Consider the following 18,288-nt stretch of genomic DNA (forward strand, 5'->3'; position numbering starts at 1 on the left):
AGGGTAAATCCAGACAGCTAGCTAGACTATCTGTCCAATCTGAGTTGTCTGTTGCACGACTAAAACAACTGTTAAACGTACACATGTTCCACGAAAACAAGTTCCTTCCAGAGGCTATTTTGCAGCGGCACCGGCAGCTTTTCTCCACCCAAGACGATTGTGATTGGTTTAAAGAAATGCCATTAAACCAGAGCACGTTTTCCTCCCATCCCCGAATGCTATTTGGAGTAGCCAGACTCTCCTCCAGCGCACTTTGGAGGAGGGTCTGGCAAAGCGTGACTATTTTTACCTTGACCTTGCCATAAAGTTTTTTTTTCTGTCGCTGGTGCTTCGGAGGAGGAAGGAGTTGCTCATATAGCAAAAGTATGGAACAACAAAGGAAATAAAAATATATTCCACGATTTTCAATACCTATCTGCCAGATATGTAATCAATGTAAATGAAAGTAGGTGGTGCACAATTCACCTTGTGTAATAGAGGATCTGGGTACTCAATGATTATAGGCAGTATGCAAAAGTATCATCTTTATAGGCTTGTGTTTGATTGCAAATACAGTTCTGTGTGACACAACACAAAGTTTAACTTCTAACTGACAGTATAAAGCACCTTGATTTACAGTAGGGAGTCATTTTGCTGTGTTAACAGAGTGACATTTGATAAATCTATTGACAAAGTGTTATTTAACACTGAGTACATGGGACACCAAGACTGAAATGTAGCTCTCAATCTTCAGGAATAATACTGGGCAGAGGAACACATACTTCAAAGGCTTGAGGCATCATGCTGCAAAAGAAATTTGAAGATAAAGATGTTCTATGCAGTACAAGAGTCAGCAGTGGAGTCAGTCTGTAGAAAGTCCCTTCGAACCGGTTTTTCTCACTGTTGAAAAGGAGAACTCTTCTACTTTCTGTAAGAAGGTGATGCTGAGACATAATCCTCTTGACCCACACATCTCCTATTGTTTGACAGATTAGGCTTTCTAACTTCCAATGCCTCAACTTTTGCTGTCACTTAAAGGTCCCATGGCATGAAAAAATAGTTTTTCAACATTAATATGCGTTCCCCCAGCTTGCCTATGGTCCCCCAGTGGCTAGAAATGGTGATAGGTGTAAACCGAGCCCTGGGTATCCTGCTCTGCCTTTGAGAAAATGAAAGCTCAGATGGGCCGATCTGGAATCTTCTCCTTATGAGGTCATAAGGAGCAAGGTTACCTCCCCTTTCTCTGCTTTGCCCGCCCAGAGAATTTGGCCCGCCCATGAGAGAGAGACATCATGGCTTTCAAATGAGCGAAGCATGGCAGTTGGTCAAGGCCACACCCCCACCCTCCACCTTGCCCCCCCTTCTCTCCTCCTCAATAGCATTTAAAGGAACACGCAGACTTATTGGGAATTTAGCTTATTCACCGTAAACCCCACAAGTCGATACATAACCTTCTCATCTCCGTGCGTGCTGTAACGCTGTCTGACGTCTCCAGCATTAGCTTAGCCCAGCACAGATCCTGAAGGTAACTGGTTCCAACTAGCCTACCGCTCCGAATTGTGACAAAAGTGACAAAATAACGCGAACATGTTCCTATTTACATGTTGTGATTTGTAGAGTCACAGCGTGTACAAAAAACAACGTAACATGAGACACAGCCATCTTCTATCCGTAAACAAACCGGGAACTATATTCTCAGACAGGCTTGCTGCGAGCATATCACTCCGCCCAAGTACTATATTCTTCTGCCTGGGAATATAGTTCCCGGTTTGTTTACGGTTAGAAGATGGCTCTGTCTCATGTTACGTTGTTTTTTGTACACGCTGTGACTCTACAAATCACAACATGTAAATAGGAACATGTTGGCGTTATTTTGTCACTTATTCGGAGCAGTTGGATTACTGGAACCGTTCAACTGCCTGTTCTGTGATGGGCTGATGCCGCTGGAGACGTCAGACAGCTTTACAGCACGCACGGAGATGAGAAGGGTATGTATCGACTTGTCTTGCTCTGGGGGTTACGGTGAATAAGCTAAATTCCCAATAAGTCGGCGTGTTCCTTTAAAGCTACAGACACAGAAATGGCACATCCTAAGTAAAGCTCATTGTGGGACTGGCTCTAGTGGCTGTAATTCTGCACCAAGGCTGAATTTCGGGAAAGAGACTTCAGATACAGTATTAGGGGACCACTAAGGTCTATATAAAAGAGACTTTAGATACAGTATTAGGGGACCACTAAGGCCTATGTAAAATAGACTTCAGATACAGTATTAGTAGACCGCTAAGGCCTATGTAAAAGAGACTTTAGATACAGTATTAGGGGACCACTAAGGCCTATGTAAAATAGACTTCAGATACAGTATTAGGGGACCACTAAGGCCTATGTAAAAGAGACTTTAGATACAGTATTAGGGGACCACTAAGGCCTATATAAAAGAGACTTTAGATACAGTATTAGGGGACCACTAAGGTCTATATAAAAGAGACTTTAGATACAGTATTAGGGGACCACTAAGGTCTATATAAAAGAGACTTTAGATACAGTATTAGGGGACCACTAAGGTCTATATAAAAGAGACTTTAGATACAGTATTAGGGGACCACTAAGGCCTATATAAAAGAGACTTTAGATACAGTATTAGGGGACCACTAAGGCCTATATAAAAGAGACTTTAGATACAGTATTAGGGGACCACTAAGGCCTATTTAAAAGAGACTTTAGATACAGTATTAGGGGACCACTAAGGTCTATATAAAAGAGACTTCAGATACAGTATTAGGGGACCACTAAGGCCTATATAAAAGAGACTTCAGATACAGTATTAGGGGACCACTAAGGCCTATATAAAAGAGACTTCAGATACAGTATTAGGGGACCACTAAGGCCTATATAAAAGAGACTTCAGATACAGTATTAGGGAACCACTAAGGCCTATGTAAAAGAGACTTCAGATACAGTATTAGGGGATCACTAAGGCCTATGTAAAAGAGACTTCAGATACAGTATTAGGGGACCACTAAGGCCTATGTAAAAGAGACTTTAGATACAGTATTAGGGGACCACTAAGGCCTATGTAAAAGAGACTTCAGATACAGTATTAGGGGACCACTAAGGTCTATGTAAAAGAGACTTCAGATACAGTATTAGGGGACCACTAAGGCCTATGTAAAATAGACTTCAGATACAGTATTAGGGGACCACAAAGGCCTATGTAAAATAGACTTCAGATACAGTATTAGGGGACCACTAAGGCCTATGTAAAAGCATCCAAAAAGCAGCATGTCATGGGACCTTTTAAGATGCACCTAAATGAACAACACACACATTAAATATAAGATTTTTCAGAGTTCAGAAACACCTGTTAAGTCTAGACCCACAGAAACTGCATGAATACATTTCATTAAACCGAAGAATATTTTTTTCGTACGCCGCAACATATGAAAAGCATCCAGATACGGTTGAGCTTTCTTGAGCATAGCTTGCGGTATTTCAATCATCTATTGTAATGGCGTTCTTGTGATTATGAAAGGCCCTGGTATTTCTCTCTCATAATGTAATTATTAGCTCCTCTTTTTCCTCTCTTCATCTTTAGAGGTAGTTTTCAAGGCAATCTGAATAATGGGCCAAAAGTATGCCCCGCTCTTGGCATTGATGACATAAGAATGGGTTAGCACTCTGTGAAATAATGTAGGAAGGAAATTCCTTAGCTCTTTTTAAAAGATTGCAAACGCAGGAGAGAAAGGATTTTAAATTGCCACTACGGAGTGATTGAAGGTCTGAAATGTTTTTTGTAATTAAAAATTGAGAAACTTCAAAATCAGGGTTTGAGGCTGATTATCTCGTTTTAATCTCATCAGTTTATTCTCCAGCCGTTTGATTAATTCAGTTTGTTGTTTACTAGATTAGTTTGGATGTTAGTGGTTACTTCCATCCAGTGCATTGTCCTTTTACTTTTGCCCAGTGGTGATGTTGTTGGTAAAGATTGTTCCAAAAGACCTTACTTAACCACTCCCTTCCATCTTCTCCAGGACAACAGTCGTCGGGTGGAGAACCTGCTGAGGCTGTGGATCATCGAGGCCAAGGACCTGCCGGCCAAAAAGAAATACTTCTGCGAGCTTTGCCTCGACGACTCACTGTACGCCCGCACCACCTGTAAACTCAAGACCGACAATGTCTTTTGGGGAGAGCACTTTGAGTTCAACAACCTGCCTGCTGTCAAGAGCATCACAGCCCACCTCTACAAAGACACAGACAAGAAGAAAAAGAAAGATAAAAACAATTACATTGGACTTGTCAACATCCCCGTCGCAGCAGTCACCGGACGACAGTTTGTGGAGAAGTGGTATCCAGTCAGCCTGCCCAACCCACCCAAGGGCAAGACATCTGGGCCTATGATTAGGATCAAGGCACGCTATCAGAGTATGAACATCCTTCCCATGGAGATGTACAAGGAGTTTGCAGAGTACACCACCAACAACTACATGCTGCTTTGCTCGGTGCTTGAGCCTGGGATTAGCGTCAAGAACAAGGAGGAGATGGCGTGTGCACTGGTCCACATTCTACAGAGCACTGGCAAGGCCAAGGTTAGTACCAGTGATGTGATTTATTTCCATTTTGTACTCTCCGTGGAGACAAAATGGATAACAAAAGCAGAATATCAGACCATTATCTTGCCATGAGGTACAGACAAGACATTATGAAGCACACAAAGGTTAACTATTCCTCCGCTGCCTGCTCATCCTTTGAACTGTTGACCCCCTCCCACAGCTGTAATACAGAGCATACAAAGACCAGACGGAGAGGTGATTTCCTCTTGGTGCAGCAGCCTGTATTACATTTTTAACTCAAGCTAATCCCTAACATGTATCCCCTTGCAGTGCTTCACGGCATACCGATGCAGGACAGAAGCACAATATATCCACCGCTGTCTGCAGCACTGCAAGCGCGGGGAGATTAGTCTACCACAGTAGGAGCTAAGTCTCCCATGACAACAGGACTCAGATAATCTCCCATCCAACCCAAATTGCTTCTTTTTTTTTTCACTTTACTTTTCAGTGTAGTGAAACAAACGTTGGCATTTTGAGTGTTCATAAAATAAAAGGAGAAAGCCATCTTATTGGCTGCTGATAAAAAAAAAGAGGATGTAAAGAAGCCGAGAGCTGAATTGATGAGTCGATTAATCGATATTAATCAGCAAACCTTGAAACCAGGTTAGTCGTTGATTTTTCAAGCATAAATGACAAGAAGTCAAAAAGGTTCCATTCTCAAATGTTAAGATTTTCTGCTTTTCTTTGTTTTATATAATTGTTACTTGAATATGTTTTCGTCTGTTGACTGGAAGAGACAAGGCATTTAAAAGATGTCGCATTGTGTCCTGGGAAGATATATACTGGGCTTTTCTTTTTTTTCTGCTGTTTTATAGAAGAAACAATTGACTGATGTGTGATAATACTGATGGATTTAAGTCAGTTGCAATGCCTTTCCAATAAACAAAAGATCATTTTTATCAGGAAATAGGCATCTTGTTGTCCTCATAATGTTTGAAATAACTGTCTGCTTTTAGTGGAAGATTGCTTCAGGCTGCTCTCTTCACTGCAGAATCACCGTCTTCGTCTTCAATGCCTCGTCAGTTGCCGGCGACAGCTTGTGCCTCAATTTAGTTTTCTTGACAGTATCTCATCAGCAGAGCTTTGAAACTTTCTCAGACTTTATCACAGCTCAGCGGAGTGATGAATGATCAGTGCTTAAGAAGTGATGTCTATCCACACTGTACCGCCAGTCTGCCGGTTTAGGCTCGGGACTGATAGCTTTTGATTGATGGGGGAGAAGGCCTCTACTGGTCCCTGGAGAGACGGCCACATCCTTAATTACCTTCAATTAATCCCCACCTTCCCAGCAAAGCACTCAAACTTTTACTTCTCTCTCACCTTCCCGTCTTCCTTCCTGGCTGGCTAGCTGTGGATGAGCTGCGTGTAAAACGGCACCAGAGATGATATATCAAAGTTGCTCATCACGACCTTCATACACATAAACATATAGCCTCACTAAATCTGTGTTCAAAAATAACAAACACGAGAATTTCCTTTTAATTGTATCTATGTGGCGCTGTAAATACAGAAAAAAAAGCTGCCGTTGCCTTGTGAAGAACAGCTTTTGGACTGACGTAAACAGGAAGAATTAATAATGGCTGCTTTCAAAATGTCAAGTGTCAGTGCTGTTAGCTACTGCAGCTTCCTTTCTGAAAATACTTTCATCATTCAAGACATTTTGAAGTGGTCTGACATACTTAGGCAGTACACACACACTTGAGTACATGTTTTTCCTTCAGCCTTGATGGACAAAGCAGTCATGTCATGCCAAACGCAGCACACAGCGATACCAAGAAACCACTTATTCTAAACTATTCCCAAGGCCTAATTAGGATATCCGCTGCTGCTGCACAGATGCTTTATATACACACATCTTACATTACAATGATCAAGTTCTTTTTTTCATGCACCGCCAACTTGGGTGCGGTCTCTGCTAACATTGGTGGGTTATATTTAGGAATCAAGCACATTTACTTGAGCAAAGATAAACTCTGGAAAATCCCATAAGCCCAATTTCATTGTCCATCTCCCCCCACCCCCCTTTCCTTGGTATAGCTGTGCAGTCTCAAGACAAATCCATGAGTCTGTATCTAATTCTGTCAGCAGCACAGTGGCTTTCTAAAGGACACACAGAGACTTTGCATTGCTGTTGCATTAGACAGTATAAAAGAGCATAAGCACCCTCTTTTACACCCAGCAAGGGTGAACGGGAGGTGAGCGTTTCTTTTTGGAGATGCAGCAGTGACTTTGTGGTTTTGAATTTCTGATGATGCACATCGTGTTTAATCAGCTGTGTATGGGGTTGGAAACCGTTTCCAATTGGAGCAGGCTATTGTTGTTGTTGTTGTTGTTGTTGTTATTGTTAGATGCAGATTGCAGGTTGTATCGTGCATTAGTATGCAACACCTTCTAGACTCCTGTTTCTTCTCGTGTCATTTGATCACCCATCACGTAATAATTACACCCCAAATATTCTGCTCCATTGCACACTCACTCTTTCTCTCTTGTTCTCCCCCTACTTTGCGTCTTTGTCTTCCTTCATCTCTCTTTCACGCTTCATTGCGTCTTGAGGCCAAAGCTCTCTGGAGAGATGTCATTACGGATGCTGTATTGATGTCTGGATGCATTGGTGAGCACGGCGGGCATGCTAACTTTATACACACACACCTACGTATAAATCACAGGACATTAGCAGGTGGTTGCAGGTCAGTTATTAAATTTTATGCATGAGCAAGAAGGCCTGCAGTTGTATTTGGATATATGTGGCTTTAGGAATAGGTCAGATATGTACACTCTGTCTGGGGGTTGAAGTAAAAACAACGACTAGAACTGCAAGCAGTTATGACGGGGTCCAAGCCTCACCGACGTGATTCACCCATAACGACCCGCAGAGTCCGCGTGGTCGCGTATTGCCCGTCTGCGGGTGCCAACCCCCTCGGGCTTGGACCCCTAAATAGTCTACTTTCTATACTTTCTATGTCAACCGATTTTATTTGATTTTGAGGCCGTAGATTCAGCCGAAATCAAAACGAGAAATCCAATCATAACATTTCTGCTGACTTCCTGCGCTGTAAGGTCACAACAGCAGTCCGTCTCCTAGCCCTACGGGACATGCTGTTATGTCCGCACACCCAAACTGCAACCAGAAGCTCCACAGTAACAGTAACAAAACCCTCTGTTGTGTTGTAATTGCCTGGAGAAGTTCACCTTCCTTTCATCCGAAAATATCCACTCCTGGCATGAACCCTCTGCGTTATTGATCTAGTCTTCTCAACGCCTCGGCCCTTCGGGAAGATTATCTTCTAATTTTGTTGGCACTCTTCTCAGCCACGCCGACTGTTGGAAGTGACGATAAAGAGGATTAATCCTTGTGATGACTGGCCAGAAGAGGGTTGTGTTCTGGTTATTATGCCATTGCGTTTTTATGTTACTGCTCCTCAAGGTAAACTAACAGCCCTGCTTAAGAGGGCGAAATATGTGAGTCTCTCCTCTTTACATCCTTTGTGGTAAATTGTCGTCAGCTCGCAGCACAGCTCCATTAACGTTCAGCACAAGCATCTTATTAATGCATTCAGCGCTGTCGTCAGCGGGCAGTAATGCTCATCTCCACAGCTGTGGGGCACAGGCACAGTTTGTCGTACGTACATAATATCATGTGACAAATGATTTACTAACATGACATGACGGGCTCTGGTACATTTGTATTCCGCTTGTTTTTTATATTTTAAGTAGCTTTGAATTGATCCGTTGTTTCCTGAGAGGCCCAGTGAGCTTTCACAACTTCCTAGCCACTTGTCAATACCCTCCACATTAATAGGGAAGTGTTTTTATTTTAACAATAACCTGTTAATGTTTTATGTAGTTGCTTCTCTAGCATATGCTGCCTTTCTCTTTTGCTTTCTTCCATATAAGGCATTGCTTTGTCTGTGACACCAGACTCTAATTGCCAAAATCTTACCACAAAGGAGGTGATCCCTCTTATGATGAACTAAGATGGAGCAGACAAACAGTGTTTGAAGTAGGGGTGCACCGATCCGATATTAAGATCGGATATCGGTCCCGATATTGACAAAATAGCTGGATCGGGGATCGGAAAAATTAACAGATCCACGGGCCAATCTAGTTTTGATAGTTTTTTTCCCTCTGTCGCACGTGTGTCGCATGCTGGAAGAGTTGAGCGTACAAATAAATAAGAATTGAATACATTACATCTATGTTATTTTGTCTTAGTTAGGAAAGTAATATTTAGTTAGGAAAGTCTGGTGCCTTTAGTCTCTTCCACATTGTGGAAGGAAGGTATAAGGTGGAAGGTATACAATGTATTATTAATTCAACAATGGTATCGGATCGGTATCGGGACTGAAAAAGTCGGATCGGTGCATCCCAGTTTGAAGTGTGTTTGGCTGAGAGAAATAGGGCACAATTAGAACAGTAGGGGCCCTATTTTAACAATCTGAAACGCAAGTATGAAACGCAAAACGCAAGTAGCTTTGTGGGCGGACCTCGGAAATCTAAAATGTGGTTTGGGCGTAACGTGAAAATAACGGCGAATTTGCCTGGCGCACACCAGCGGGAGCTGTCCGTGATGCGGCAAAGTAATAAATGTCCGTCTTGACCGGGTGGCGATGTTGCTGCGGCCTCTCGGGCGCATCTCCTCAAGTCTGGAGAGGATTGCTGCAGCCATGGAGCGTGGGCCTCCAAACGCACCACCTGCACCTGTTGTGCCCCTTCCTCCTCCCCCCCACTCCATCTCCGTCCACCCGCTCCACCAGGAGCGCATTATGCCACTCCCGAACCAGATCCCGCCGGAGTGTCCAATCCCGCCGTAGTTCAACATCACGTCTCCTTAAGTCCTCTAATATTTCCTCATTTATGTCAGTGCCTCCTGATTTATCCAAACACATGAATCGGATTTTCAGTAATATTTTTCTTTGTAATTATGTATGGTTTGCAAAAATGGGAACTGCTGCGTCCGTTTAGATGAGATAAGCAAAGTGTATGCACGTTGTGCACACGCTACATTATGGCCAAGCATGCGCCCCTAAAATAAAATCTGAATAACGCGCCACTGACTTTAGACTAGCGCCACTGACTTTAGACCAGGTTTTTCCTGGTTAGTGGTGGAATTGTTTTCTGAAACTGCAAAATAGCACCAAGAAACATTTGCGCCGGAGCACGCCTCCTCTTTTCGCTGAACCGCCCCATGCAGCGCAAATACATTCCCTAATTTACCGACGTGCGTCTGTGGAGGGAAAAGTCCGCTGTGCGTCGGGTGCAAAATAGGAATGATACATGCGTCGGTGTACAAAGGGAATTGCGCTGAGTGCAAGATAGGGCCCTAGATGTTAAGTAGTTTTGAAGACGTATATATCTACTGTAAAGGCTCTAATCAGATCAGGAAGTAAATACAAAGCACATCAATGCACTTTCTCTCCTTATAGTCTCGCCTGTAGAATTTGCTCAACAAAGGCAATGCATCATATCTTCAGACTGGTTAGTAATCCCAGCAGGATTTTTATTGACCATCCCCTGACAGCATAGAGTGATGGAGGAGAGGTGAAACAGAGAAAGGGGAAGGCGCCGACAGGCAGGAGAGAAGAGAAGGTAAAGATGGAGAACATGCATTGCAGTAACCCAGTTTATGGCTGTCGAGCCAAACGGCGGCAGACTGCAAAGAGAAACAATCGGCTCAACACATCGATCTTGACATCTCTGTTGGCACTAAGATTACATAGACTCTGTCTCTCTCCCTCCCCGTCTCTCTTCTCACTATCAGTCTCTTGAGATTGATTTGTCTTCATATAGCTTTAAATGCCTAAGATACATGAGCACAGTGAGCAAAGAATACAAATAAAGTGCTGAAAGAGAAGAAAAAAAATCAATGAAATATGATACATAGAATAATAAATCAATACACTCTTCATGAGTAAAATACAATCTGGGAATAAGAGCTAGTGACCATTACTTACTCAGTACAAAACAACGAGTTCCCTCATTGTTTCATATCCTTGGCAACAGGCTGAGCCTCACCCCAAGTTAAGTTCATCTTGGCTAGCTTTTCCATCGCCGTTTTGTACCTCGTCACTTTTGATTGTCCGCGTTTCCTGTTGCCTGGAGGAGTCCATCTCAGCATAACCTCTGCGATGAAATCTGCCTCTAATCGTGCCACATGCCATGTGCCACACTTTAGTTTATGACCAACTACCTGCTAAACTAATGACATCCTCATCAGCCTCACCTGAACTTTGTGCTGATTAGCAGATGTTAGCATGCTAAAAAGCTAACGAGCTAAACTAAGACGGTGAACATGGTGAATATTACACCTGCATGTTAGCGTACTGATGTTAGCATTTAGCTCAAAGCATCGCCGTGTCTAATGTACAGCATCACAGAAATCTTTGAAACATAAATATCAATTTAGGTGAAATAATTTCACTTATATCTTCCTGTATTCTGCCTTGTTTCACAATGTTGATGCGTGTGTAGAAAACCCTAAAAAGGAAAAGTAACTGCAATAGAAACAAAAAAGGAAATATCATCACCAACTGGCAGGGTTTTTCAAATACGATTTTAAAATGCAATATGAGACTACATGAGTGTGCATTACAATGCTTCACTGCACTTAACTCTTTGAAATACAGGTAGACAGACGGTCATACAGAATGACACACAGACACACACGCATTGGCAATATGCACAGTAAGTCATCAAACATGATGTTTGTAAGCTGATGCCACTTGTTGTAAGACCCCCTCCAGTCAAAACTATTGTCATAATGATCATGTGCACTAGCAGCTAAATCAGGACAGCTGCAGCCTTTCCTGTTTTTCGCGTTGAATGACAAGCCTCTGTGCCTACGTGAGGACCCGCTTTCCATTTCCATTCGGCCTCAGTCAACCCAATGTGACCCTCACAGGAAGAGCTGCAGGCTATAACTCTGTAATACTAGCCACCAGTCTCCAGGGAGAGAGACCAGGGTAGGCAGAAAGAGATGGAAAGATGAGGAGAGCCAAGGATGGAGAGACTGGAGTGGTTCCTGTTTTCTCCCCCTGAGTCTTTCCTCAGCCCTTGCCCCAGGCTGAAAAAAAAACAGGGCTTATCGATCAGTCAAATTGTTAATGTTACTGGGTTTCTATTTTCCCCCTTACATTCAATTCTTGTTTCCTACCTATCTGTTACAATACTCCAATTGTTAAGCCCAAACTTTGTCATTTTAAATGAAAAATGTGTATTTGCTGCCTTGTGGTATATGTACACACCTTAATAACAACACTCAAAGAAAGCATCAACAGGTAATTTCCGTGTTGTTTGTTTTCTAATGAATCCCATTTGTTCCGCAATCCATGACTTGTCCAATAATGAGTTTTTTTTTTATTTTATTTTTTTTATCCATTCACAACATAAAAACAATCTATGAAAAAAGTATAAGCATTATGCCGAAAAGGAAATCTTTATTCATGGTCTGTTGGACATCGCTGGAATATAATATACAAACAAAAAAGCATTTTCTTTCATTAGGATACTAGTTCAACAGCAGGACACCCTGAAAGTAAAGTAAGCGCTGATATGAATACATTGTAATACATGTATTTTTTTTTACAGCACATAATATCATCAGCATTTATCCATTTACATTCAGCGTAACATAAAGTGCATTGATTTGCATGCACATTATACATGGTAGAACACAACTGTTTGAATTCAATTCAGTTGTATTGTCATTGAAGCAACGTGTAGGCACATATGTAACCAAGCAAAGAGTGCACATGTTCAGTAGATAATAAAAAAAACACTATGTGATTTAGTGGTGATATTGGAACTCACTTGAGATATTCACATACTCAGCAACAGAGTTTTAAGGAGGCTGATTTAAGAAAAAAATGCTCTTTGCTTTTTCCTGCTCCAGTATTATCCTTTTAAGGGATTGTATTGCTCTCAGTATTCAAGTATTTACTGTGTGCTTTATATTACCATAGAAACGCACAAAAAACATCTGAGTGTGTACAAAGCATAAACCTGACCCTGTTTTCATCTACTTTTACTCTCTTTTCTTTCCCTAAACCCAATGCCCTTGCTTTGCGAGGCGCAGTAATTGCAAAGTATGCCATTTAAAACATCACTTGTCTCCTGCTCTGTGTTCAGGTTTGTCTAACAGAGTGGGAGTCCTGACCATGATCTTGTAGATTGGGTTGTCTCTTCAGTAGAAGTCTGTATATTTCAACTTCAAAACTTTCAGTTGCAGAGGAATATTGCCAAATAGAGCTGTAAGCAGTGCACACAGGGCTGTGCCTAGTGGTGATTAGATTGTTGTGTGTACTGCAGGGCAATGGACAATACTTTATGAGTTTTTACTAGCAAGTAACCCCATCTACAGGACTCTGTTCCCTACTATTTATTGGATCTGATCAGCCGTGCTGCACCGTCTACCCTCCACTCCGACCCTGTCTTCATATCAACCGCCTTCTCTGAGCACTGTGTTGGGTTTTGTTTGAGGCATGGTTTGGCTTATGAGATGTGGCAGCGATACAGAGAGCGTTCCACTTCTCCTTATTAGCACTCCTTATTAGGGGGGGGCTGCAGGATTGAGGGCGTCAGAGAAAAGGCTGAGGGATGACAGGATGGAAAAGAAAGGAGCTCCAGTCTCTTTTTTGGACATAGTTGCTCAGACTTTTATAATACCAGTGGTTCTCTATGATTTAACCTGTTACAACAAATCAATATATATATATATATATATATATATATATATATATATATATATATATATATATATATTAGCATTACTGCCAACCATTTTCCCAAGCATACTAAAGAGTTTAACATTGATTTCAGTCATTGGTTTTCAAAGATTTCACTTTACTTGAAGAGACTTTAAAGGTGCCCTGCCACACATATTTCATTACTTTGTCTGAAGTTCTACCATGGACTCTGTAACATTTTTTGTGGAAACAATGCCATGGTTACCTTGTTTCAAGCCATTCCAGCATGGTATAGAAAGCCTGCAGGAAGACTCAGCTCGATTTCTGCCAATTCTCACTAATATTCAACAAGCTAAGCTGCTTGAATCTGATTAACTAACAGCTAGCCAGTGAGAGCCTGGCTATCAGCATCCTTTACCCTTCCCAACTGGGCGAACTCATAAATAGTAATGAGCTCAGGCAATATGATGTCAGACTGACCAGCTTTTGTAATTGGCCTGATTTCTCTGCTTATTTCTTTTCAGTGTCTAGAGCTGACAGAGGAGGTAGCAGTTCATTTTCACATTCACAATATAACACAAACACATATGAACCGAACATATTTCAAAAAATGCAAGTAAAAACAGTTTTGTATGGCAGGGCACCTTTAAAGTAATTTGAAAGAGGGAATCCATTATAGTAAACAAAGTTTTGGCTTTAGTTTTGACAGTTGTGGCATGCTAGCATTCTAACACTCATGCTCACATACTAGCCTTTTCATTGTGAGCATGTTAACATTCTAACAAGTTAGCATTTAACTCAAAGCAACGCTATGGCAAGTGTGGCTGTAGACAAAATCAAAAATGGTCAGGTTGCCGCAGGTCTATTTTAGTAACATACTGAAATGAGAAGCAGTGAACTATTTTCCACCTGGCAGCTAGGAAATCAATCTTAAGAACATATGGAATGCACTGAAAAATGTTCGATATAATGTATGCAGTTTGTACTTCAGGCAGAGATGAGATAGTGTGTAAAGCCACCATTATGGTCCCTATAATTTCCATGTACATCCCTGTCTTTGTGTTGTAATTAAGTTCCAAGCTTACATAAAAAATGCTAAAATTGAAATTCACTGTGCGCACAGACACACATGAACTGTATCCTCCACCTATAAGTTGGTAGGCTCAACAAATCGTGTTAGCATGTCATTGTAAGAGATTGTCAGCGGTGGTTAGATCTAATTTTTTGTTTAAGGCTGCTAGCAAGAATTATTCCTTCTATGTTTTGATGTCCCTCAGTTTCTGTCTCTCTCCTCCTCTATTTAAACTGACCGTCCTCTCTAATCAGGCCTGGATTTGCCTCGCCTCAGTGGCCACATGAGTGCAGAGCAGAGAGGAGGGAGGAGAACAGGGAGAAAGAGAGCCACAGAGGGGGTAGAGGTTAGAGGAAAGATCATAATTGGGATGACATTTTCTTCCGATAAAATGTTACCTAAATGGTAATGCTGTCGGCATAAATTACTGGACTAGAAATTATCATTAGGTACAGGAGTGTAGGGCTGATTTACAGTGCATTAAAGTTTTTTTTTTTTTCTCTGACAGATTAACAGAAAAATACCCTTTTAATGTAAATGTGAAACGGCTCTCTTAAAAGGAACTAGAAATAACGTACTTGATTTTACCCACCTCAAGTCAGTATTGAGTAGATGCACTATTGAGAGCCAATTGCATCCTTGAGCCACTCCAGGACAAACATTGTTTTTAAGCCAGTGTAGCTTCAGCTTTATGCTTGGGGTCATTGTCTTTTTGGAAAATAAATCTTCTCCCAAGTCGCAGGTTTCTTGCAGACTACATTAGTTTTTTTTCCCCCAGGATTTCCCTGTATACTCCTGAATTAATTTTACCCTCAGCAGTCTTCTGGGGTTTGCTGCAGAGAAGCAGCCCCACAGCATGATGCTGCCACCACCACTCGGCATCACGGTGGGGACGCTGCGTTTCTGATGACATGCAGTGTAACGTGGTGTTTAGTCACATTTTTGGTCTCATCGGACTATAGAAACTTCTTCCAGCTGATTTCAGAACTTGCCACGTGGCTTTTGGCAAACTGTAGCTGAGATGTCACTTGAGTTTTTTTTTTTTTTTGTAGAGTGGCTTTCTCTCTTTCTCTTTTCTTCTCCCCCATAAAGCTGTGACTGGTGAAGCATCCGGCCAACTCCCTCCAATCTCAGACTCTGAAGCTTGGAACTTCTTCAGAGTTGTCATAGATCTCTGGGTAGCCTCCCTTACTAGTCTCCTTCTTGCACAGTAACACTGATACTCCTTCCATTTCTTAATGATTGATTTAACTGTACTCCAAGGGATGTTTTGTGACTTCTTGGACATGTTCTTGTATCCATCCCCTGACTTTCATTTACCTTTTTCACTGAGTTGCTCAGAGTGCCCCTCAATCGATATGTGTTATGGGTTTTGTCCCGATACTGACTCAGCAAAACTTGGAAGCTGAATTTATACTATGAATACTTAATGCAGACATGTTTGTAATCACTTAGATTGCTTTGTAGACATTAACAGTTTTGTTTTTCCTGTTGATCCATGTCAAAAAAATCCCATTTAAATGCCCTTTGATTCAATGTTGTGTTACAATAAAACATAACGTACTTATTTTTATAGGCACTATGTTATAGCAGACCCAGTGCAAACTAACACACAAATAGAGATACACACCTCTTATGCTACAGTCTGGGTTTAAGTCAAATGTTTGTTGATATTGAGTTTAGATTTTCTTCCACGTAGGTTTGTGTGTGTGTATTTGTGTCAGGGGGTGGTGCATGTGTGGAATGTGCAAATGCGTTAACTAAAAAGGCCCCTTTCGCTGCACATCAGCGGATGATTGGCTCCCTGTGGTGTATCTTTGATTAGCGGGATAACAGGCTTCTGCAGCAGCTATAGATACCGTCTGAGAGGCTCTGTCGCTTTCTTTCCGCCTCCTACCCTGTTCTTTAAAGACCCCCCTCTCTGTATCTTCTTCCTCCCCTTCTCTATTCCTCTCTGTACATCTGTCACTTGTCTCTTTTCTCCATCGCTTCCACGCTGGTTCCCCTAGTTTAACAAGCTGCCAGGGGACTTACATGAGAGTACACCCAGAAATGTGTTGAAGGGATCCAAACAAGGGATGATTCATCTCCAGATGGCTCCATTTCCATGTCTCCCTTTCAGACTTCCATGTCTCCCTTTCAGACCCTTATGTCTGTCTCCACCTGTTATTTTTCTTCACTTGATGAATGCCATATAGCCCTTATGGAGATCACTCTTAAACAAGACACTATACAAATAAATAAGAGCATTCAATCAAAAATAATTCACACTGGCAATTAAAAAGAACGATAAAACACATTTTACATTTGACATCTGTTTTACAGTGATCATACCTTTGATAGAAACTTGGCTATAATGTCCATGCACGTCTTGTCAGTTGCCTTTATGATTTGCTCCTTTCCATTCGTATGGGTGGGAAACAGAGACAATGCGGGTGTCAAAATCACCCTTTGAGCATTTGAATTAACCGTGAAGAAAACGCTTGCTGCTATTATATGAAAATTTGAGTCCTGTCACTATTTTTTGTCTGTTCAGTGGTAAACAAGTTTTGTTTTTTTCCGCATACTGAGTTTCAGCTGTGGGATATGTCGAATTCAAAAGATAATATGAATAGAGCCATTTTGTTTCCCTCTGTTTATTATAATTTCAGAAGTACACTTTGTTCACATTCACTGGTCATAAAAACATGATTTGAAAACCTGTCACAACGTGGCTTTGTAGTTAATTGAGAGACAATTTATTCCATTTTGCACACTGTGTCATAGTATAGAATGTGAGTTTGTGAGCCACACTGCTAACCTTTACGAAGACAAGAATAGTCGCAGAAATAGTGGCAAGAATTTTGTAGTTAATATTGCTATTAAAGCTGCTATAACCAGTATTTTGGCCCCAAAAAAATAACATAAAAATGATTTGTCAGGAATCTCCTGTATGTTTTTGTTGGGTGGGGCTAAGTTGTGCTCATGAGCATTATTTAGATCCTCACTGTTATTTGGCTACGGCAGTTGTTGTATAATGATGTACAATTGCAATCCTTCTATATCAGCCCACTTTGAGACTTGTATGACCTAAAGAACCAGGCTCAGGCTTTACTTCAGTCTTTACAAATTGGCACATCAGAACCAGGGCTCATTAAAAGTAATGCCGGCAGTGTCTGAAATGGGAAAACGTGGTAGTAATGTAGGATATCACAGGACAAAGTTGAGTCAGATGAAACCTTGAATCTGGTTTTTACATTATAACCCACTCATTTATTTTTTTACTTGTTTTATCTGCCAGCACAAACTCTCTCCTGGGGATACATTTGTTTTTAAGTCATTCAAATGAATTCCTATTTTACATATTTCCATCACTTTTATTTTCAAAATTGAAAAACTCTCACCTCCAATGCGAGATTCACGATAAATGGACAAACATCCTTAACTAATTCCTTAAGTGTGGATAATCACATATGTATGACTTTCAGTTATTTACCCTGTGCTTGTCTTGTTTTTTTTTCTTCTTTCCCGCAGGACTTCCTCACAGACTTGATGATGTCAGAGGTGGATCGCTGCGGGGAGAACGAGCACCTCATCTTTAGAGAGAACACGCTAGCGACAAAGGCCATAGAGGAGTACCTCAAACTGGTGGGACAGAAGTACCTGCAGGACGCCCTCGGTGAGTGAAGCAGTGATGTGGGAGGGAGCGAAGGCAGAGGCTGGTTATCTGAGGAAAAAGCTGAAATAGTTAGAAAAGCTGCCTTGTGTCCGTACTTGAAGTTTCTCCCTTCATGTATTTCTGTTTGGATCCATTTGTTCATTTCTTCTGCTGCATGTTCCTGTTCATCTTTATGCTCTCTCTCATCTTCACATTCACCTCTTAAATGTATTGAATTCACTCAAAAACATTTTAGTTGTTAAATTAGTTAGTTGCACTGCAGCATCCGTAGACTAAATGTAGTGGCTACAG

The 18,288-nt window shown here is 41.5% G+C and overlaps 1 protein-coding gene across 10 annotated transcripts in view; it reads left to right on the forward strand.

Annotated features, from left to right (window-relative positions):
- Positions 1-18,288, forward strand: part of LOC120545226 (disabled homolog 2-interacting protein-like) — a 156,476-nt gene that overhangs the window by 115,353 nt on the left and 22,835 nt on the right. For all 10 annotated transcript variants that reach the window (XM_039779389.1, XM_039779387.1, XM_039779388.1 and 7 more), the window contains 2 exons: positions 4,008-4,562; positions 17,853-17,997. In XM_039779389.1, the coding sequence (XP_039635323.1) occupies positions 4,008-4,562; positions 17,853-17,997 (700 nt within the window). The remainder of the gene's footprint in view (positions 1-4,007; positions 4,563-17,852; positions 17,998-18,288) is intronic.

Source organism: Perca fluviatilis, chromosome 17 (genome assembly GCF_010015445.1).
Source record: "Perca fluviatilis chromosome 17, GENO_Pfluv_1.0, whole genome shotgun sequence".
In the NCBI taxonomy this organism is placed as follows: Eukaryota; Metazoa; Chordata; class Actinopteri; order Perciformes; family Percidae; genus Perca; species Perca fluviatilis.